The 23,959-nt window shown below is 37.6% G+C and overlaps 2 protein-coding genes across 3 annotated transcripts in view; one reads left to right on the top strand and one right to left on the bottom strand.

Annotated features, from left to right (window-relative positions):
* zgc:153039 (uncharacterized protein LOC767698 homolog) overlaps positions 1 to 13,321 on the bottom strand; it is a 32,045-nt gene extending 18,724 nt beyond the window's left edge. Inside the window, 6 exon segments of the mRNA XM_047820900.1 lie at positions 3,442 to 3,553; positions 3,640 to 3,747; positions 4,191 to 4,496; positions 8,540 to 8,677; positions 8,902 to 9,036; positions 12,820 to 13,321. Coding sequence (XP_047676856.1) covers positions 3,442 to 3,553; positions 3,640 to 3,747; positions 4,191 to 4,496; positions 8,540 to 8,677; positions 8,902 to 9,036; positions 12,820 to 13,018 — 998 coding nt within the window. The 5' untranslated portion in view covers positions 13,019 to 13,321.
* A 2,492-nt stretch (positions 13,322 to 15,813) lies between these two features.
* LOC113637896 lies at positions 15,814 to 23,744 on the top strand. 2 transcript variants are annotated; one of them, XM_027138840.2, is made up of 6 exons: positions 15,814 to 16,034; positions 16,738 to 16,827; positions 18,189 to 18,604; positions 19,482 to 19,541; positions 20,027 to 20,236; positions 22,262 to 23,744. In XM_027138840.2, the coding sequence occupies exons 3-6, from the start codon at positions 18,199 to 18,201 to the stop codon at positions 22,771 to 22,773; spliced, it is 1,188 nt and encodes a 395-aa protein (XP_026994641.2). In that variant the 5' UTR covers positions 15,814 to 16,034; positions 16,738 to 16,827; positions 18,189 to 18,198; the 3' UTR covers positions 22,774 to 23,744. The 2 variants fall into 2 exon arrangements, with proteins under 2 accessions (XP_026994641.2, XP_047676225.1); XM_047820269.1 differs by lacking the exon at positions 15,814 to 16,034 and having other exon boundaries at positions 16,535 to 16,827.
* Positions 23,745 to 23,959: the final 215 nt, after the last annotated feature.

The raw sequence follows: 23,959 nt of genomic DNA, 5'->3' as shown, positions 1-23,959 counted from the left end.
GTGAATTCTGAAGTAAAGCAGTTAGGGAAGAAGAAATGGAGTGTGTGAGTCAGGAAGGACAGAGGGAAGCTAGTGAGAGAAGTAGTGAGAGAGGAAGGAAGGATGGAAGGAAGGAAGGGAGGAAGGAAGGAAGGAAGGAAGTAAATGTCTTGTGAGTTGATGAAGTACATTTACAGTGTAGGATGTGAGGATTGTGAAGATTTGCCTCAGAATCTGTTAACATTAAAGTCACTTGTGTGTCACAAGCATTGTGGTGCTTCCTTTTCCCTCAGATCCGTGGTAGGTGATCTGTGGCTTCTCCGGCACGATGTATGTTCACATCTTTGAGCAGAAGACAGCACCATCTTCTGGTAAGTTCAGATACTACACCTAAATCCTCTTCATCAACATCCTTATATCTTTAAAAACCAGTCAAACTTGGGAAAATCTCCCCTCTCTCATTTTCTCTTTCTCTCTCTCTCAGGAAAAGATCATTAAAGCTTAATCACCATCCTCATTGATGATCCTTTCATCACCATGGCGACCATTGGATGATCTTCACTGTGACTGGAGGATGACATTCTGAGCCGTTGCTGATGAGACGTTGACTGATGGCTTTAATAAAATCCTAAAAATTTTAATATCTAATCATTAATCGTGGCTAAATGAATCTGACTAATCTACTGGAATTCCATCGTTACGTTCCTTTACCTCCTTCCAGTCCGTCTCGTTAACTCTCAAAGGTCTGTGCTGACTAATCCATCACTCATCACTCCGACTGTGAATCCAGTCCGTGGTACTCTAAAAAAAAAAATCCTTCTGACTAATGGGGCTAAAGATGACTGGACTTTTTTTTTTTTTTTTTTTTTTAAGAACATATCGAGCTTCAGCAGCTGAATAAAATTCACAATTTCAGCACTTTTTTATGAAATATCTGAAGATCCATGACTTGATTCTGTATGTATATTTTCATCTTTTAACAAGAAATCGGAGTGACGGTGTTTAACTGACTCACATAAATACAGCTGCTGGCAGGGATTGAGCAAAAACACACAAACTCCACACACAAAAATCTTTACACAAACTCCACCCTCACACAAACGCATCTTCACACAAACTACACCCACAAACAAATGCATCTTCACACAAACTCACACAAACTCCACCCACACAAACATGCATCTTCACACAAACTCCACCCACACAAACATCTTCACACAAACTCCCTCACAATCTCAAAAACTTCACCCTCACACAAACTCAAAATCTCTATCACACAAACTCCACCTACACACAAACACATCTTCATACAAAGTCCACCTTCAGATAAACATGTCATAAACAGATAAAACTCCACCCTCAGATAAAACAGATAAAACTCCACCCTCACACAAACTCTACCCTCACACAAACTCACAAAACTCCACCCTCACATAAACTCCACCCTCACACAAACTTACAAACTCCACCCTCACACAAACTCACAAACTCCACCCACACAAAAAACGCATCTTCACACAAACTCCACCTTCAGATAAACATGCTTAAACTCCACCCTCACACAAACTCCAGCCTAGTTGGAGAAGAACAATGTTATTACTGCAAATAAGCTTATACTGTAGAGAAAGACATCTCTCTTTTGTATTGTTTTTTTTATATATTCTGTCATATTGGTGTCCTGAACAGTAAGCAACAGGAACAAAAAAACAAATTAAATTTAAGGATATCAGTTCTAATGATTCAGTTCTAATGATTCAGTTCTAATGATTCAGTTCTAATTAAGTTTAAAAAAATAAATTCAAGCTATCAGAAATTAGTTTAAAAAGAATGAGCACATTTTATAATCATGGTCACAGATGAACATCAGATGTCAGGATATAAACAGATTCTTTGTGAAAGAGGAAGCTCGATATAGTTTGGTGCACATGTTTTCAGCTCTGTGTGACACACACGACCAGCAGGTCAAAGAAAGAAAAAAAAAGAACATTTCTGTTTAATCACTGCACTGAAAAGGAATTATTGGGAAGTTGCCGTGGGACATGAGGAATAATACGCTTCGAGATGTTACGGTTAACTTTGCTTTATCACGATACCCATCATTTAGTACTTACGACTGGAAAGTTGAGAACATTCTACACACACTGTATCTCCATCATTGAGCATTTAAAGGCTTCTGCACAGAGGAGATGGTGTTGAACTCGGATGATGAGGTCATTTTTGAGTTGCCCAGGAGCTCCTGGTTACACGACTCCAACTGACTGTTTGTCCGGTGTCTATAATAATTTATACCTCACACTCTCTGATGTCACCAAATTGAGGATGATGTTCCTTTTTGAGTTTGGTTCCTCTCAAGGTTGCTTCCTCTTCCATCTAAGGGAGTTTTGTCGCCTCAGGTTTGTTCATTAGGGATAAATATGGACAAATCTACAGAAATGTGTCATGTTCTGTAAAGCTGCTTTGAGACAATGTCTATTGTTTAAAAGCGCCATACAAATTGGATAAAGTTCCGACATTTACAATTCACCACAGATTTCAATCAGGACCCAGATATGATGTAAAGGTGTAACATCGTCATCCTCTTTATAGAACACCCTGAGTCTTATATAGAATATTTGGAGAACAGTGAGTTTCAGTTCTGCTCAGCAGTGCCCATTTCCTTCAACAATGCACCCTGCACCCTAGCCCCCCCCAACACACACACACATACACACAGGCTTTTTCTTAATCTTTGACAAGGTCATGTGAGGACTGGCAAAAAATTTCCAGACAGAAGAAACACACTGCAGTATTCAACTTGGTCTAGTTTTTAAGTGCACCATAAAACATTCTGAAGAGTAACTAGGGCTGATATCATTCTAAGTGACAGGAAGGTCCTGCAATGAAATCTTCAAATTGTGATTTTCTCTATTTTCACCTTAAAATGCAGAACCTTTACTTCTGGTTACAATATATGCAAAAGTGAAACTTTCAGATTTTATGGCAGAACTACTCTAGATGCGTTTTTTTTTTTTTACAGGACTACATACATTGTATAAATCAAAAATCAAAAAAAAAAAGTGTGTCAAAGTTTATGTATCAAAGTATCACATACATACACACACAAAATGTGTAGTGTGTGTTGTGTGTGTATGTATGTATGTATGTGTGTGTGAGACAGGTACATTTGACCTGTGCGTGCATGTGTGTGTGTATGTTTGCATGTGTGTGTGCATATGTATGTATGCATATGTATGTATGTGTGTGTGTGTGTGTGTGTGTGTGTGTGTGTGTGTGAGAGACAGGTACATTTGACCTGTGCGCGTGTGTGTGTATGTATATGTATATGTGTGTGTGTGTGTGTGTCAGGTACTTTTGACATGTGTGTGTATGTGCGCGCGAATGTGCGCATGTGTGTATGTGTGTGTGTGTGTGTGTGTGTGTGTGTGTGTGTGTGTGTGTGTGTGTGTGTATGCATGCGTGTACCTGTCACAGGTGCAGGCCACCAGTAAGCTGAGCAGGTTGTAGGTGATGAAGGTGAAGATGACAGCAGTAATTGTTCCACGAGGGATGGAGTAACTTGGGTTTCTCAGGTCACCTAACACACACACACACGCACACACAAATCAAATAAATACAATATGACTTTTTTTTGAATGACTTAAAACTAATCCTTACACACACCTGACATGTTGGATCCAGCCATAATTCCAGTGCATCCGTTGAACATGACAGCAAACACAGTGGCAAACGTCATTGTCACTCCTGTGGTGTAGTCCACTGTGTATTCCGCTACACACACACACACACACACACGCACACACACACACACACACAAAATACTTTTTTTGTTTTCCATGTGTAGATTTTGACATCATTTTAGTTTTACATCTCAAGCAACAGCCACAATTCTGAGGGAAATATAGTTCTGAGGAAGCTTTCTAAGTTCTAGAGGTACTACAGATTGTACAGGATCTAAAAGATACTTCAGGTTCAAAAGGACCTTTAAGTTCAACAGGTACACAAGGTTCTGCAGGTACTTCAGGTACTACAGTTAGATTAATTACATCATCTGCAAGTCTGGTTCTGGTCCATGTTGTGGTTTCTGTGCGTGTATGCATGAAGAAGCTTCTTCTATATATATTTATTTATTACACACACACACACAGACTCCACATTAGACTCTGACCCATTCTGACCCAGACCATGGTCAGGAAGCACCCACATACACGCACCTTTGAGGTTTCCGAGCAGCGTGTCGAGTTTAAAGCCAGTGAAGTTGGCGGTGTTAGAAGTGGTGCTCGAGTTTCCCAGAATGTTTGGCAGAGGGATGTTCCGAGGTCTGACGGCAAAGAAGCTGATGAAGATGGTGAAGAGCACCACCATCACCACCATGAAGATAAGGAACGTAGCCTTGGCGTAGATGCGAGCACCAACCATACACACCAAGACGCACAGAAGCAGGATAACACTAGCGTACAGCAGAGACCACCAATAACCAACCGGCATCACTGCGTACTGAGGGGCGTGGCCTAATCCATCTGAAACCGACAGAGAGGTGTAGGGGGAATAGCAGGAGGGTAAATGTTCGTCTTAATCACAGTCAGGAAATCAGTGTCTGTGCTTTGATTGGTTGGAACTCTTTTTAGGTGACAAGTTCTTTATCGTGTCATTGTGAATCGTATTATATACTGTACAGCGGCTTAAACAGAGAGCCAAAAAGGAGCGCGCTAGGACGGACAGGTCGGAACAAAAGAGGAATAGCGGAAGGAGCGAAAAGGCTAAGGGCCGAAAACACAAAACAAAACCATATCAAGCTCAACTAAACGAAAAAAAATACGCACCTAAACAACACCAAACAAAAAAAAAGAAAAAAAAAAAAAGAAAAGAAAAAAAAAAAAAAAAAAAAAAAAAAAAAAAAAAAAAAAAAAAAAGAAAAACAGACAAACAAACCCCATAACAAACCACCCCGACACAAACACACAAACAACACCAGACACGCACACAAACAACCCGAAAAGAAAACAAAACAAACCGAAAAGAAAACACAACCAGACACGCACCACAAACACCCAGACAAGCACAAAAAAACCCAAGACAAGCAATAAAACAAAAACAAACCAATAAAAAAAAAGAAAAAAAAACCAAACAATGAAATATCTCCCAAAAACAAAAATAAGAAAAAAATAACAAAAACTCGAAAACAAAAAAATATAATAATGAAAAACACAAAAAAAATATAAAAAAAACAGAAAAAAAAAATAAAAACAAAAACAACAAACAACAAGACAAAAAAAAAAGAAAAAAAAGAAAAAGAAAAAAAGAAAAAAACGAAAAACCAAACTCACAAAAAAAAAAAAGAAAAAAAAAAAAAAAATAAAAAGACCACTAAAAAACACCAAACAAATAACCAAACAAAAAACAAACTGCAAAAATAAAATTAACAAAAAAAAAAAACAGACACCTAAAATAAAGAAAAAAAAAAAAAAAAAAAAAGTCTAATACAAAAAAAAAAATAAATACAAAAAAAATCCAAACCTTTACCCTCATATAAGAAAAAAAACAACACCGACAAAAAAAACAAAAATGAAAAGAAAAAAAAAAAAAAATAACCAAAAAAAAACAAAACAAAAACAACAAAAAAAAAAGATCGAAAAAAAAAAAAAAAAAAAAAACGAGAAAAGAAAAAAAAAAAAAACAAAAAAAATAACAAAAAATAAAAAAAGCAAAACAAAACAAAAAAAAAAACTACAAAAAAAAAAAAAAAAACAAAAAAAAAAAAAAAAACAAAAAAAACAAAAAAAAACAAAAAAAAAAGAAAACAAACAAAAAAAAAAAAAAAAAAAAAAAAAAAAAGAAAAAACAAAAAAAATGTAAGAATAAAAAAAAAACAAAAAAACAAAAATAAAAAAATACAAAAAAAAAAAAAAAAAAAAAAAAAACAGAAAAAAAAAAAAAAAAAAAAAAAAAAAACAAAAAAACAATAAAGAAAAAAAAAAAAAAAAAAAATAAATAAAGCAAAAACAAAAAAAAAAAAAAAAGAAAAAAAAATAAACAAAAAAAAAAAACAAAGGACACACACAAAAACAAAAAAACAAAACAAGACAAAAACACACACCACAAAAAACCCCGCGACACAACAACCACAAGGAAACACCCACAAACCCCGACACAAAAAAAAAAAAGAAAAAAAAAAAAAAGAAAAAAAAACAAACAAGAACAAAAAAAAAAAAAAAAATCAAAAAAAAAAAAAACCACAAATGAAAGGCCAAACACCAAAAAAAAAAAAAAAAAATATAATTAAAACAAAAAAAAAAAAAATATAAAATAAAAAAAAAAAAAACAAAATAAAAAAAAATACAAAAAAAAATAAAAGAAAAAAAAAAAAAAAATAAACAAAAATAACAAAAAATAAAAAAAAAAAACAAAAAAAAAAAAAAAAAAAAAACAAAGAAAAAAAAAAAAAAAAAAAAGAAAAAAAAAAAAAAAAAAAAAAAAAAACGAAAAAAAAATAAAAAACAAAATAAAAAAAAAACCCCCAGAAAAAAAAAAAAAGAAAAACAAAAAAAAACCACAAACCAAAAAGAAAAAAACATCACCCAAAAAAAAAAGACACCCCAAAAAAAAAAAGAAACAAGAAAAGAAAAAAAAAATAAGAAAGGAAAAAAAAAAGAAAGAAAAAAAAAAGAACAGTAAGAGGAAAAAAACTACACAGGCCAGAAACAAAACAGCCATTACGAAAAAAACAAACGCCCGAACACACACCAACGGGACCGAAACAAAAAAACAGACAGAAAAAAAAAAAAAAAAAAAAAAAAAAAAAGAAAAAAAAAAAAAAAAAAAAAAAAAAAAAAAAAAAAAAAAATAAAAAAATAGAAAAAAAAAAAAAAAAAAAAAAAACAAAAAGATATAAAAAAAAAAAAAAAAAAAAAATAAAAAAAAAAAAATAAATAATATAAACAAAAAAAAAAAAGAAAAAATAAAGAAGGAACAAGCAAAGAAAAAAAAAAAAAAAAGAAAAAAAAAAAAAAAAAAAAATAAAAAAAAAAAAAGCGAAAAACAAAAAAAAAAAAAAAAAAGAAAACTTAAAAAGAAGAAAAAAACAAAGATAAAAAAAAAAGAAGGAAAAAAAAAAAAAAAAAAAAAAAAAAAAAAAAAAGAACAAAAAAAAAAAAAAAAAGAAGAAAAAAAAAACAAAAAAAAAGAATAGAAAAATAAAAAAAAAAAAAAAAAGAGAAAAAAAAAAAAAAAAAAAAATAAGAGGAAAAGAAGAAAGAAGCGACAGAGAAAAGAAGATAAGAAGGAGGAAAAGAAGACAGAAAGACCCAAAAAACGAGAAAAAGAAGAAAGAGAGGAAAAAGAGAGGAAAACGACAGAAAGAAGACAAAAAGAAGGAAAAGAAGAAAAGAAGGAAAAAAGAGGAAAAAACGACAGAAAGCAAAGGACAAAGAGAGGAGAAGAAAGAAGGGAAAAAAGGGAAAAGAAGAAAGAAGGACAAAAAGAGGAAAGAGAAGAAAGAAGGAAACAAGAGCGAAAAGAAGAAAAGAAAAGGAAAAGAGAGGAAAAGAAGAAAGAAGGGAAAAGAGAAGGAAAAGAAGAAATAGAAGGAAAAAAGAGGAAAAGAAAGAAAGAAAGGAAAAATGACCAGAGGAAAACGAAGAAAGAAAGGAAAAGAGGAAAAGACAGAACAGACAGGAGAGAGACAAAACAAGAAAGAAGAAAAAGAGGAAAAGAAGAAAGGAAGGAAAAAAGAGCGAAAAGAAGAAAGAAGAGAAAAGAGGAAAAAAAACACAAATAGAGAGCAAAAGAGAAAAAGACAACCAAGAGAGGAGAAAGACGGAAGAAGAAAAGCACGAAGAAGAAAAGAGAGAGGAAAACACAAACCAACAAAACAAAGACAACAAAAAAGAAAAGACAAAAGACACACACACAGAGACAAACAAAACAACATCACAGAAACGAAAGACAGAGAGACAAAAAAGAAGAAACAGACAACGAAAGGACAAAAACACAAAAAGGCCAGCAAACACCAAGAAACAACGACACACGAGAAGACAACCAAAAAAAAGACAAAAAATACACAGGAGACAAAGCACACAACCAGACCACAAAGAAAGAAGAAACATAGGAACAACACAGACATAAAAAAGAAAAAGACAACAAAAAAACACAGACACAAAAGAAAAACAACACAAAAGACACAAAAAACAAAACACACAACACAACCAAGACACACCCACACACACACCAACCCACCCACGACAACACAAAACAACACAAACACAAAGACACAACAACCCACAGACACACAACACACAAACGAAACACAAAAACCACAGCCAACACACCTGCACAAAACGACACCACACACAAACCACAACGACACACACACACCCACCCCCCGACACACACACACCCACACCCCGACACACACACACCCACACCCCGACACACACACACCCACACCCCGACACACACACACCCACACCCTGACACACACACACCCCGACACACACACACCCACACCCCGACACACACACACCCACACCCCGACACACACCCACACCCCGACACACACCCGTACCTTCAGGAAGTCCGAAGGTTGCGAGAATGGCCTCCACCAGCCCGAGCACATAGAGGGCGCTGCCGAACACGTTGGCCAAGAAAAACATGATCCCAATACTGCCTCCAAACTCCGGCCCTAACGCTCGACTGATCATATCTACACACACACACACAAACACACACACACACACGTTACAGGTTAAAGACAATACAAACAAACACTCACACACTGAATGTCAACTGTTTTACATTTACAGCATTTGGTAGATGCTCTTATCCAGAGCGACGTACATAAGTGCTTAAATCTCTAACATTGAATACATTAGTGCTTTACTCCTCTTATAAACTCCACCCTTATAAGAATGCAGTAGAGGACGTTACAGTAAGCTCCACCAGCCTCCAGGGCTCCGTTGGTGGAGATGGCGCAGATGGAGAGCACGGTCATACTGATGATGAAATACGCCACCACGAACATGACCACAGCCTGGTACAGTCCACACTGACCCACCACGAATCCTACACACACACACACACACACAATAGGGGAAAGTTTAAAAAATATTCTAGATTATAAGAGGAATCATTTAATATAGAATTCAATCGTATCATACTGCAAAAAACGCTTACATCAACTGCCACCTGAAATATTAAATAGGAACTGAAATAAATGAACATAATGTCAAGTGACTACAAACAGGAATAAAAATAAATAAGGACAATAAATGATGAACATAATAATCAGCAAACAAATAGCCATAAAATTAAATCATTACATCGGTAAGTAAAAAAAATACATTCAAATAATTAAGAAGAACAAAGAAATAAGTAAATTAATCTGCTCACAGGAATCTTTAAGTTTTATTGTCTTATAGGATCAAACATTTTTATTTTGCTGTTTTTATTTTTCCTCTCTGGACTCAAGGTACGCTCGGTATTTATGCTAAAATGAAGGTGATGAAGCTGAATCTTAAATCAGATGCACAACAAAACAGAAAGACATTTTAATGAAATATTATTAATAGTAATAATGGACAATAATTGTGCCATTAGCTAAAAAAAAGTTTAAGTTTTTAATAACACACACACACAAAGAAAAAAACTAATAAAATAAAAATACATACAGTAGCACATTCTTGAAACTTGAGCTACTGCATGATGCACAGTCACATGAACACCACATTAACATTACATGACAAAAGCTTTATTCTACACACTCCCTTTATATATGCACTACTTAGGGAATGAGTGCACATTTTAATTGGCTGAATGTTTAATTCATTTTTATAAACTAAAATGTGAACAGTTTATTAATGTTAAGTTTAAAACCAGTGAGCACAAAACCAATGATTAATAAACTTACAAACACGCTACAGCTGTTACACAGCTGATACACACACACACACACAAAACACTCCGTGACTCTCATACACACATAACGCTCAATAGCATAAGTCAAAGAACATAGGCTATGAGTGTATGAGCTGGTACGTGGGGAGAGGCGTCTAGGAGCTGGGCCGTGGGGAGAGGCGTCTAGGAGCTGGGCCGTGGGGAGAGGCGTCTAGGAGCTGGGCCGTGGGGAGAGGCGTCTAGGAGCTGGGACGTGGGGAGAGGCGTCTAGGAGCTGGGACGTGGGGAGAGGCGTCTAGGAGCTGGGACGTGGGGAGAGGCGTCTAGGAGCTGGGACGTGGGGAGAGGCGTCTAGGAGCTGGGACGTGGGGAGAGGCGTCTAGGAGCTGGGACGTGGGGAGAGGCGTCTAGGAGCTGGGACGTGGGGAGAGGCGTCTAGGAGCTGGGACGTGGGGAGAGGCGTCTAGGAGCTGGGACGTGGGGAGAGGCGTCTAGGAGCTGGGACGTGGGGAGAGGCGTCTAGGAGCTGGGACGTGGGGAGAGGCGAATTAACAATTCACATTGTCTCAAAACAGCTTTACAGAAGTATATACATATATATGAGCCAGGACCTAGGGAGTGGAGTCTTTGAGACTGGGCCTAGCGAGTGGAGTCTTTTAATTATCATCTCAGAGTGGAGTGTATTAGAGAGGGCCTAGGGGACAAGGGGTAAAGAGGTGTGGTTATAAGCAGTGATGAGGAAGTAAAGTCTATGAAAAGTGGCATGGTCTGAGACATGCAGAAATAGGCATCCATTCTTCATTAGCTTCATTACACCACAAACCTGTTAGTGTAACTGTTGCTGTTCAACACAACAAAGTAATGACATGGAGCAAGAAGAGTATGCGTGCATGTGCGTGAGTTAATGGGTAAAGCATTCCTTGGAAATGTAACCTCACACACACATGCCATATCAAGACAGTGTCTTACCAGGAGTGTGTTTTTAGTCTAGGAAGCATGAGAGAGAGAGAAAAGAGAGATTATATCACATATTCTACATAGTAACTATGCGTGTCTGTTTGACCCTCTTATCATATGAATGTGATTACAGAGTTGAGACTGGAGCTGCACTCTGGAATATGTGAAGTGTGTGTGTGTGTGTGTGTGTGTGTGTGTGTAACTGATTTGGGGAGGGTGGGGGTGCAATGCTGCAGGAAAATTGTGCTTTTATTAAGAGGATAATCAGCTTAGGTGGAGTCTCGTGTGTGTGTGTGTGTGTGTGCGCATAAGAGATTCCGTGATCAATAACCCCGCTGCGAGATTTTGTAATAAAACATGGCCATGCCAACGTGATCTGCTCAACACACTCACGCGTGCACACACAGGCTGATTAAGCAGGATTAATCCTGAAATGACACCATGAGAGAAAGAAGAATAAGAGGAAGAAATACATAAATAATTACTATTTAATATTGTATCCTAAAGTCTGTCAGTGCAGGCACACAGAATATTTTATTTATGTACGTGTGTATGTGTGTGTGTAGTATATTGTTCCAGTTAAAAGCTGGTCTGATAATGGTCTGATAATCCCTCATTACTGTCATTGTATTTGTATTGGGTTTTTATTGCAGCGCGATTACGATGAAAAGACGTGTGTGTATTCAAGCTAAATAAAACATCATCAACATCAATCAGCACACATGGCTCTTATGAGTTGTCTGTGTCACCTGTCAACACCTCGCTGTGACCTCCGCAGTGAGCCATTACTGAACACAGATGCTCATATGATTTACACACAAAATGATTCATATCCACTGTAAATAAATCGCATACATCTGCATGATCTCATATACACCTCACCTACTACAGGCCAGCTTCCATGGCTCCACTCTGTGTGTGTGTGTGTGTGTGTGTGTGTGTGTGTGTGTGTGTGTGTGTGTGTGTGTATGAATGTTCTGGAATGTGTGATGGTGGACCAACTCCAATGGCACATGATTCTCAATCGCACATATACACACGAACACACAGAGCTCCTTATTATACACTTACCATACGTAAGCGTTTAATATTATTAACATCGCTCTGCTTAATCCATGCCCTGAGAGAACAGTTTAATCTAATTAAATAGAAATCATTAATAGTTTAAATTAAATCAGTTCTTACAACAGGAACACACTCTATCCATAAAACACTTACATGTCAATAAATACATTAACAAGCAAACATAAATGCATCTATTCTGTGTAATACTACTAACTAATGAGTTTTAATTATAGACAGAGTGAGGGAGAAATATTGGCACCCTTAGATAGATAGATAGATAGATAGATAGATAGATAGATAGATAGATAGATAGATAGATAGATAGATAGGACAGACAAAAAGATAAACACAGACAGACAAACAGGCAGACAAACAGGCAGACCGATAGATAGATAGATAGATAGATAGATAGATAGATAGATAGATAGATAGATAGATAGATAGATAGATAGGACAGACAAAAAGATAAACACAGACAGACAAACAGGCAGACAAACAGGCAGACAAACAGGCAGACAGGCAGGCAGACAGACAGACAGACAGACAGACAGACAGACAGACAGACAGATAGATAGATAGATAGATAGAGGCAGACAGACAGACAGAGGCAGACAGATAGATATAGGCAGACAGACAGGCAGACAGACAGACAGACAGACAGACAGACAGGCAGACAGACAGGCAGACAGACAGGCAGGCAGACAGACAGGCAGACAGACAGACAGACAGACAGACAGACAGACTTTTCTTAACTTCTGCAGTGTTACTAAACTTGGTATATTGTTTATAGTGTAGTAAAAAGAGCCATCATATGTTTAATAAATATTATTTATAGTCCATTAGCACGTCGTTGCTGCCGGTAACAAAAGGCACACTGTCGTAAAACCATTACAGCCACCACGACAATAACACTAGGCGTGAAACACTCACCTATCCGTAAGAACACCACCACACTGAACATGGAGAGCAGAGTGGGAATAACCACCCCGAAAAAGGTGGAGAGTTTCTGAGGATGGTTGTGACCGGACCTCCGCCTCCCTGCCGCCGCCTCGCGCACCCGGTGCTCCCCGGAGTCCTCGTGCACACCGGACGAGAGCCGGTAGTGCAGCAGCGGTGCGCGTTCAGCCATGACAGCGGTGTCGGTGCTCCACAACACACGGACTCGTGTTCAACTGTTGACGGTTATTTACATTCACATGGGACCCGTACAGAGCCCTGAGCACCAGAACGACCAGGAACAGTTTGTTCCCTCAGACAATCCATCTGATTGTGATTCCGACACGTTTGTATGTCATCACTCGCTGTTACACGTCCTTTATCACCCCAACACACACATATAAAATGTGCACTGAGTCTCGGCTCTTTTCGGTTCCTCTTGTTTCTCTTGTGGACCTTTAGGCTCTCAATGGCGTGATCATGTGACAAGCGCTCGAGCGTCCCAAACGCTTTTGAGTCACGTGACGATGCTCGCTCAGCCAATCAGGCGCCTCACCGGCACGCTGGGTTTGATCCGTCACTAGGTTTTAAATTAATAGATTTATAGCCAGGAAATGACTTCTTACTGGAACTGACAGGAGCCAGTTAAACATTTATAAATAGTTAGTCAGACACTATCTATCTATCTATCTATCTATCTATCTATCTATCTATCTATCTGCCTATCTATCTATCTATCTATCTATCTATCTGTCTGTCTGTCTGTCTGCCTATCTGTCTATCTATCTGTCTGTCTATCTATCTATCTATCTATCTATCTATCTATCTATCTATCTATCTATCTATCTATCTATCTATCTATCTATCTATCTATCTATCTATCTATCTATCTATCTATCTATCTATCTATCTTATGAAATAAAAGAAAGTGTGGTTTGATTAAGAATGTAATGTCCCGGAGTCCCTATTGTACTTCGAATTCAACAGAGACGTTTGCTTTATTTAATTTTGTAAAATAAAAAAAAAACTAAATTAGTGTATGTTTATACAGTATACATATAAATGTGAACAATATTAACTAATTCATTAAGATATTAATCCCCACCTTAGGACTTAAGGCCATGCGCTGTATCTGAACCTGTAGGTTTTCTTTTCTTTTTTTAATTTCATAAGACAAAAATCACAGAAACAAAAAATCTGCAAAGACTCAAACACTCCTCTGGCCTGAAGATGTGGGAAAACTTCACCACACTAGCGATTTGATTTTATGATCTTTATTATTAGTGATCTAAGTATGATAATGAGATGTTGCTATAGAAACAATAACGTATTTGAAAGAGTGGATTAATATTAAACTGTTATAGAAATAGTACTGTGGTGGTAGATGTTTATTATACACAGATTTTTAAGTTTGGTCGTTGTTGTTGGCTCATCAGCATCACATGAGCGCTGATCACATGCAAGGATGTGTCGTGTGCCCTTATGGGCCTGGGGAGATGGTTTAGTTCCTGGCTTGGGGAAATCTGACGTGTGTGTGTGTGTGTGTGTGTGTGTGTGTGTGTGTGTGTGTGTGTGTGTGTGTGTGTGTGTGTGTGTGTGTGTGTGTGTGTGTGTGTGTGTGTTTACAAATATACAATGGAACTGAACAGACCCGGGACACAAATATAATATCACATTTATCGAGACTAAATTAAGAAAAAGATTCTTTATTAGGGTTTGGAATTGTGACATTTTGGGATGGACATACAGATAAAGTCTTATACTGTAACTCTGGACCTGTATTTTTGTGTTTTTGCTTCTGCTTTCATGCTTTGTCTTTGTTCTGCTTCTCTTCTCTTCAGAACTCATGTCTGTTCACTGTGTGTTCTCTGCCAAAAAAAAAAACATTTATTTGAATTATTTTACTTACATGCATGTCAATTGACTCATGCTAGCTCATGCTAAATAAGTCCATTGTAGAATAGCAGAATAGCAACATCACTTATTTCTAAATGAAACATGATGATCTTTTATTGTATTAGACTACAGTACATTAGTACAGTTGCTAGCGATCTATGTGTTTGGGCTCACGGCATTGTCTTGCTGTTCAGTGTTTGTCCATGTCTCTCTACGGAGAGAACAGTTTGATTTAATTCAAAAAGTGAAAGTGTTATGACTTTCACAGGAGAGACACCAGGGCATTATGAGTAATGTAGTGTGTATATAATTACTTAAGTCCCTCCCAAATTCCATCCATGTAATGGTCAATGACCCACCTACACAGAGCTGAACCGGTCTGGTGTCTCCATAATCCTTGAGCCGTTTTGTTGCCCTCTATGTGAGAGTTGACATAACATGGGCGTTGCCCTGAGAAACGTCCTCTGAGAGTACAGGGCAACATCAGTAAGCACTTTGTGAATGAACCCAGATCAGGTTAACGACAGTGAAGCTTTAAGCGTGTTTGATCTTGTTTTGTGTGTCTGTAGCGTGATGTCTTCGCAGACAGGATACACCATAATGATCTCTTTGTTTTGTTTTATTTTTCTCAGTGAACCTGAAACCACAGCTGGAAAAAGTACAGAGAAAATAGACTTAAGTAAATGGAGCAATTCGACACAAATGAGAACCTTACCATGGGAAGTCAGTGTGTTTTAATGAACCTGGTCGCATTATAAGGAAAAAACACAGCATTTTTACATCAAATATAGACTAATAACTGGTCCAGACACGACACATCCATATCACTAGTGTTTGTTTATTAACGTATACCCGAAACAAGAAATCTTTTCAAATTAATAATTATTGTGTTCATTCAAGCCTCTCTCATGTTCTACACAGAAGCCTTGTTCAGTAGGAGACATTTATTGTCCCTGACAGTCCCTGACATTTATTGTTCTTGTAGATAGATAGACTTGATGATGTCATATATTTGACCCCCTACACCACTATAAAACATGCATATATATTTGTTGTTTTTTTTTGCTGAACATGCTGGTTGATTATGGCGTGTAGGGTGTAGATGTGATCAGTAGTACTGACTCTTATACAGGACACGGTGTTCAGTAAGAGAGGCCTGTATGCTTTCCCAGATTACTGCTCACACAGACACACAGATGCCCTGGTAGACGTTGGGGTCTAATTTATCTCTACTCCCCAGTTCCAGATGTCAGGAAAACAGCCAGCTTGGAGATGGAGGTGGAAGAGATTTAAAGTGGACTTCTGCAGACCAGGTGTGATGGATTTTAGCATTTCTGTCCTGATGCTGTCAGGGACACATGCTCTTTTGTCTTAGAGGTTCCTGAGTGCCTTAGCCAATCTCTCTCTCTCTCTCTCTCTCTCTCTCTCTCTCTCTCTCTCTCTCTCTCTCTCCCCCCTCTCTCTCTGTTTTTCTCTCTTTGTCTTTCTCTGTCTCTGTGGGCTATAGATCCCTTGTTTTGGGGTAGTTTTTTGTGTGGAGATTTCTTTAAACAGTGATCGAATAACTTTTCCGTGTTGCTGGTTTTATATTTATGCTTGTGTACTGGTTTTGTTTTGTGTTTAGATTTTTCCATTTCTCTTCAGTTCGTCTATGAGTCTGATTACAGTGCTGCTGTTTTTTTTTTCCTATGATTTTTTTTTTTTTTGTCTTTTTGATTTTAGATCAGTTGTTAGTCTCTTTGGCCTTGTCTCTCTCTCGCTGTCTGTCTGTCTGTCTGTCTCTCTCTCTCTCTCTCTCTCTCTCTTTCTCTCTCTCCTATCCCCCTCTCCCCCTCCCAGTGCTGGACGTTTTTGCGTTTTTGTAAGAGGTCCACGGTCACCATGGCAACCTCAAGCTTTGAGTGGCTCATGAAGCTTTCCTTGCTTGTCTACTCTTTCTCTCTCACTCCATTTTGCTTTGTATCTCACTCTTTGTTTATTGATCGTTCTTATCCTTTTCTCTCTGCATCATTGGAGTTATGTAAACAGGCAGAGAGCAGGAGGAATATGTGTATAGAGGCAGGAGAGGAGAGGAGGAAATGGAGGAAGTGATTGCAGCGTGTCTGTGTGAGTACTCCTCTTTAAAACACAACAGCCTTGATCTTCTACATGGCTTTCAAAAAACATCAGACTTGTGATAAATCCACTGCAGTGATGTTAACGTCTTACTGTTTATTGACGTTCTGTTCTGTCTGATGTCTTACTGTCTGACGTTCTGATCTGTCTGATGTCTCTAATATTTTATGGTCGTGACATCGTACAGTCTGACATCTTACTGTTGTGATGTCTGACCATGCGGTGTCCTTGAGTGCCCTGAAAGGCGCCTTTAAATAAAATTTATTATTATTATTATTATTATTATTATTATTATTATTATTATTATTATTATTTTACTGTCTGACATCTGACAGTCTGACATCTTACTGTCTGACGTCGTACAGTCTGACGTCTTACAGTCTGATATCTTACTATCTGGCGTCGTACAGTCTGACATCTTACTGTCTCAGGTCTTACAGTCTGACATCTTTCGGTTAGGCATCGTACAGTCTGAGAACTTACTGTCTGAGGTTTTACAGTCTGACATCTTACTGTGTGAGGTCTTACAGTCTGAGGTCTTCCTGTCTGAGGTCTTACAGTCTGACATCTTACTGTCTGAGGTCCTACAGTCTGACATCTTTCTGTCTGATGTCGTACAGTCTGTCATCTTTCTGTCTGACGTCATACAGTCTGACATATTTCTCTCTGACATATTACTGTCTGACATCGTACAGTCTGACATTTTACTGTTTGACATCTTAAAGTTTGACATTTTACTGTCTCAGTTCTTACAGTCTGACATCTTACTGTCTGACGTCATACAGTCTGACATCCTACTGTCGTGACGTTGTACAGTCTGACATTTTACTGTCTGATGTCTTACAGTCTGACATCTTACTGCCTGATGTCTTGCAGTCTATCTTACTGTCTGACCTCGTATAGTCTGACATCTTACTGTCTGACCTCGCATCTTACTGTCATGATGTCTTACAGTCTGACATCTTAGTGTCTGACACCTTACTGTCTGACGTCATATAGTCTGACATCTTACTGTCGTGATGTCTTACAGTCTGACACTTACTGTCTGACGTCATACAGTCTGACGTCCTACAGATTGACATCTTACTTTCTGACATCTTATTTTCTATTTTTCAATTAAATTTAATTTATTAGCACTTTTAACAATTCTAGTTCTAAAAAAACTAACGTAAGTCATTTTTGTTTATATCAATTATACAGAAACTTTGTCATGATTTTTTGTAACATTTAATGTATTTATTTATCTGTTTAAGACAGAATTAGATTTATTGTGTGTGTGTGTGTGTGTGTGTGTGTGTGTGTGTGTGTGTGTGTGTGTGTGTGTGTGTGTGTGTGTGTGTGTGTGTGTTCAGTACCACACTAATGAAAGGAAGACGTCTTTGCTGCAAAACAGCCAACCCAAATCACCAGTCACATGACCATGAAGAAGAGAAAGAAGATGACCTCTCATCCTCCTCATGCCCCTTATGCGGGCGTGCCTTTGACATGCCCCTCCTTTTGCCCTGTGCGCACACTCTATGTGGGCGGTGCTTAACAGAGAAGGCAAAGTTAGATAAACACAAGTCTGCACTGCGAACTGCCTCACAGGCGTCTTGTACGATCTGTGCCGTCCTCTGCCCGCGCTGTTGCCATGGCGTTGAACTGCCCTGTTTTGATTGGTCAACTGCTACTGCATGCCTGCCCCTTGACCCCACAGTAAGCTTTGATTCAGGATTTGGTGCACAAGAGAAGGATGAGGATGAGGAAGGTGTCAGGAAGAAAACAGCAGGTGAGACTGTCCAAGAAAGCTTAAAGAACTTTTTTTCTAACAGACTATCTGTTAAGCCTTAAGGGTTCTTTGGTGGTTCCTCTGAACAAACCCTAATGTCCATGTAGAATGCAACAACGGTGTTTCCTGATCGGACGATTTTTCAAGTAGAACTTACAGGGAACATTGGAACACTGTTCAATAGCACTAAAGCTCAGTTTGAATGAAGTGCCAGGTTCCTATATAGAGCAGAACCTTTTCTGGAAGCTCTTTGAATTATCCAGTGAACAGCTGAAGAATTGAAGAACAATGTTGTTGTAAGAGAATGTACTGTATAGTAACGGTGTAAGAGTGTCTGGAACAAACCCCAGATTTATGTTTATTACTTTTAGATCTAGAACCTGTCATAAGTTTACAATTTATCCATTACATTTACAGCATTTAGCAGATACCCTTTTCCAGGAAGACTTACATGTTTATCTTAGTTTATACAACTGAGCAATTGAGGGTTACGGGCCTTGCTCAGTGGTCCAGCAGTGGCAGCTTGTTGGACCTGGGATTCAATCTAATGACTATCACATCCCACCTTATTGGTGCTTGATCCATTCTTTAAAAAAGGGTTATTTAAAGGTTCTACTTGGAACCCTTTGTGTTAGGGAAATATTTGTAAAGCTCTACATTCACCCTGAGTTCTCAGTCATAAGTAAGTATGGATCATGGAGATCTCTGACATGGAGACGCTTCAAGGCTTCCGTATTAATGAAGGGTTGACAAGAAAAGTAAGGGTTTTAATTACGGCTGCCTGTTAGTCAGTCACTCAGGGGTCGGATTTTACATAAAAGTGTGAAAACTGAAGAAGCCACGTGTCTGTGACTGAATGTGCTGCGTGTTTGTGTAGTTTCACCTGCGGGAGCCGACGTGGATCTGTCCGAGGAGGAGATGGAACGTTCTGTCTCAGGTGAATTCAACATTCGCTGACAAATGACACACTCATTCAACCAACAAACAAATCCTTTCTTTACTTCCTTTGTTATTTAATTACAGATATTCTAATTAATTGACCTGCTTTGACCATGGAATAGTTTTAGATAAAGTATGTAATAAATGTTAGAAAATCGTCACCGAGATCAATTTTACCTAAACATCATTTTATAAAATTTCTAAAAATATTTCTTTCTAAGTGAGTTTTAGAGTTATGTGTTATTAAAGCTGTTAAAAAATAATGGCAGATCGTTTTGGAATTGTTTCTTGACTTTTGCCTTGCTTTGTTTTTAGAATTTATTTATAATTCATTTTTAATTGAACATTTTTTTAAATAATTGAACAATTGAAAATAATAATAATTGAAACAAGTTTGTAAAAATCAATTCAAAATTCTTTTTTTTTTTTTTAAAAAAAGATGAAAACATTTCCTCTTTTTAATAGAATTTTTAACCTCCTCAGGTCTACACTTTGCACTAGACTCCTCCTCCATAACTCCACCCCTCAAGCTCACTAACTCCGCCTTCACTGTCACCTTCCGAGACTCTGGATCTCAGGTGGGGGCTCGTGACCTCTGTGCGTCTCTCCCTCAGGTGTGTGCTGATGTGGAGATCCTCAGAGGTCAGTACTACTGGGAAGTCGATGTGTGCAACAGCGCCCTCTACCGCATCGGTAAGGAATTTTAAATCCGCTTGCGATGGAGAATAATCAAGCTGCTTTATTTCATTCAAAAATAATAATAATAATAATTGGCTGATGGTTTGGAAAGCGAAGGAAATAGTATTGGTTTGTGAAGTTTAACAAATATCAAAATTGTTTTATAAAATTCGATGAAGCTTAATAGACATTTAGTGAACCATTTTCAATTCAAGTTTTCAATTCAAGTTTATTTGTATAGCACTTTTTACAATAGACATTGTCTCAAAGCAGCTTTACAGAACATAAACACAGAGCAGAAGGTAAACATAATTAATGATAAAGGAATTAACGAATAATAAAAGAAATAAGAATTAACAGAATAAAAATTTTAGATTATTATTATTAGTTGTATATAGTTCACAGTGTGTATGTATTTATTCCCCTATGAGCAAGTCTGAGGTGACTCAGGCAGCAGTGGCAAGGAAAAACTCCCTTAAATTGGTAAAGGAAGAAACCTTGAGAGGAACCGGACTCAAGGTGGACCCATCCTCATATGGGTGACACTGGGGGTGTGATTGTAATATACAGTCAGTTAAATGTTGTATTGGTGTGAGGTTCAAGGACTTCTGATCTCCTGAGTACCACAGAGTCTAACTGGAGATGTCTCAGGATTCTTAGAGTCGGCCTCCGCTCAGTGGACGTTCAAAGGCTTCGTCCCACATAGGACGTTGGGAGCTGGAGCATTTATATCATTTATATATTTTTTATATTAAAATTAAAAAATTAGGTAAACTTCTGAGTCTATTGTCAGAAATCTGTCAGAAACAATACTAATAATATCAATAATACAAAACTGTATTAAAATGTGTTTAATCTTGATATTAAATCATGTTGTTTAATTTATTTTATATAATTATATAATATATAGTATTAATATATTAATAAAGCATTCAGCATTTTATATGGTAGTTTCTGTTTTTATTAGAACCAATAGACATTATTTGTTTCATGTAACATTAATGCTTGATGTATTTTTTTTTAAGTATTACTATATTTTATTTCATTTGTATTTCCCTGACATGGCAGCAGATCCTGTCTGTAAAAACTTTCCCTGTGACATGAATGAATTACTGACACTTAAACAGGATGTGAAGAAGAAATCTCTGTCTTTTACTTTCTGGTTGTATTTTAGGGAAATTTCAGGGTACTTTATTTCCTTTCTGTGACGTGATCCGTAAATGAATCAGATCATGTTATTGTTATTTTATACAATTATTGTTATTAACATGCTTTCTGTGATCTGTTATCCCTAGTTGTTATATTTTGTTCAGTTAATCAGATCATGTTATTGTTTTAATAGGTAAATGTTATCGTTTTAAACACATGATACAAGACTGGCTTTCAGTTTTAACCAAAACTTCTTACTTATAAAACGTCTTTCCAAAACCAGCACAGTTTCAAGCACGTGTTTATGTTCAGCCACTGTAATAAACTCATTGGCGTTATACTGCCCCCTAGTGGCTGTGACTTTTACTCAACTTTTAGCCTGAGCTCTGAACAGGAGCGCTGGATTAGTGCTGGAAATTAAACTCACGTGTCCAACAGGGTTATTTACTTCTCCTCCATCCACTTACACATAAATCATAAAAATGCTGAGAAACAAGTGAGGAAGAGTGGCAGTGTTTAAGTCTGGTAATTTAATTTAACTTTCCATTTAATATAACTTCATTTTCATTTTAATTGTTTATTTAATTCACGTCTAATGATTTATTTAGTAAAAAAGATAATTTGAGGTATGTATGTTAGGAAAGGAAACATTAGCTGAAACAAAAGAATTTGTTTCTGAATTTGAATCTGAATCTGAATTTGCTCACTATTATTAATAAAATACTTCAGAAATTCTGTCGGCAATTCTAGACGTGAAACGTATGAAACGTGTTACATTGAAGAAAAATCTGTTTGCTGGCTAATTGACACTTTTTTTTGTCTTTGCTACTGTACTCTATTGTCTAATTAATAAGGTGTACTTATGTTAGCCACGCCCCCTCTGTCGTGCAGGTGTGAGGTCACTGGCTGGTGGTGGTGAGGCGTGGTGGTTTGAGAGACGTGGCTCTGGGTTCCATGCTGTGTTTGATGGCCGGCGTGAGCTCCTCCCCTCAGTTCCACCACAGATCAAAACAGTGGGCATGTTCTTAAATGTGGGCGGGTCTTCAATCACCTTCCACAATCCATTAACTGAAGAACTTCTTGCCACGATCCCGTCCTTCTTCACCCCTCCTCTTTGCCCTGCATTTCAACTGGGGCAGGGAAGGCTGAAGCTCCGCTCAGGCCTACCTCCACCAAACCATGTCTTTCTGAGTCGCAACTCTGCCTATCGTGGTCCTGAAGGTGCAGGACGTGGACGGTGGAGGCGAGATGTTGCGTTTGGGTCAGTGAGGCCCGTGATAGAAAAGTTTGAAGAAATGGCTGGATCAGATTCCGAATCAGGCTTGACGTCCAGCTGTAGTTCTAACTCCACACTGACGTCCATCCCTGGGCGCAGTCAGGAAAGTTCAGCTCATGAAGACTAAAGCATCTGAGAGTGGCATCTACTGAACAGTTTATGATCATCTGTACAAGATCATTTAAAAACAGTTGTGATTCATACTAGCACCTTCATAGATTCATACTGTATGTTGTTTATCAACAGATAAATAAATCAATAAATAAACAGGCTGCATATGATCCCATGTCTCTGGATAAAGGACGAGAATTGAATTTTCGGTTCACAAAAAATATTTCTTTATATGCAGTTTTGTGAATTTGTCACTTTCAAAAATCAACCCAGTGAAATCAAATCGAGAAAATCCAAAGTGTGCATGAAAATCTGTCAGTGAACGAGGTCCTGGTCAGTCACAGGTAAGCTAAGCTAACCAGAGGTGGGTTGTTACTCTGCAGATGGAGACCTTTGCTGGTGTGGAGGGACAGTGATGTCTAGGTTTTAAAGAAATACCGACAAAAAAGTTTCCACTGCAGTAAAATCCTGTGTGATTATTAAAGACATGCAGACATGATGTAATAATGTCGCAATGTTGTGCGTCAGAAATGTAAAGAAAACATGCAGCAATTAATCCACCCAGATTTTCATCTCTAAATTATGAACTTTCTTCATGTTTGGATTTTACCTGAAGCAGAAACTGCACACACTACAGACTGAAATTCCAGGTTGTCTCGAGGTTCGACGGTTTAACTGACAGGCTGAAAGTGTCCGACGGTCAAATTTCTTCCCAGAGAAGCAGAAAATTAGGCACATGTGAGCTGTGACTTGAGTAAATGACCGTTAAATGGCTGCCATGGATTGATTGTAAACAAGGAAGTCTTTTTTGTGTAAACACAAACTTCAGGAGTTGTGTGTGTATGTGTGTGTCTGTGTTGAGCCATGCACCAACAAGAACAGGAATATCTGACAGATTTGTCCTCATGTGGACATTTATCTGCTCTCCATGCTTTCTTTTTTGCAGCTGTAAATATTATTTACAATTTTAAAAAGTTGATTTTCTTTTCTTTTGCTTACTGAGATTAATGAAAGAAAGATAGTGTGTGTATGTGTGCCTGTGTTTGTGTGAATGTGCACATATGCGTGTGTGTGTGTGTGTGTATGTGTGCCTGTGTTTGTGTGAATGTGCACATATGCGTGTGCATGTGTGTTTGTGTTTATGTGTGCTGCCTAATTAATAATTTTAGTGATAGATAGCCATATGGCTCATTCATTCAGTT

Source organism: Tachysurus fulvidraco, chromosome 11 (genome assembly GCF_022655615.1).
Source record: "Tachysurus fulvidraco isolate hzauxx_2018 chromosome 11, HZAU_PFXX_2.0, whole genome shotgun sequence".
Classification (NCBI taxonomy): domain Eukaryota; kingdom Metazoa; phylum Chordata; class Actinopteri; order Siluriformes; family Bagridae; genus Tachysurus; species Tachysurus fulvidraco.
This window is presented reverse-complemented; position numbering and strand designations above follow the sequence as displayed.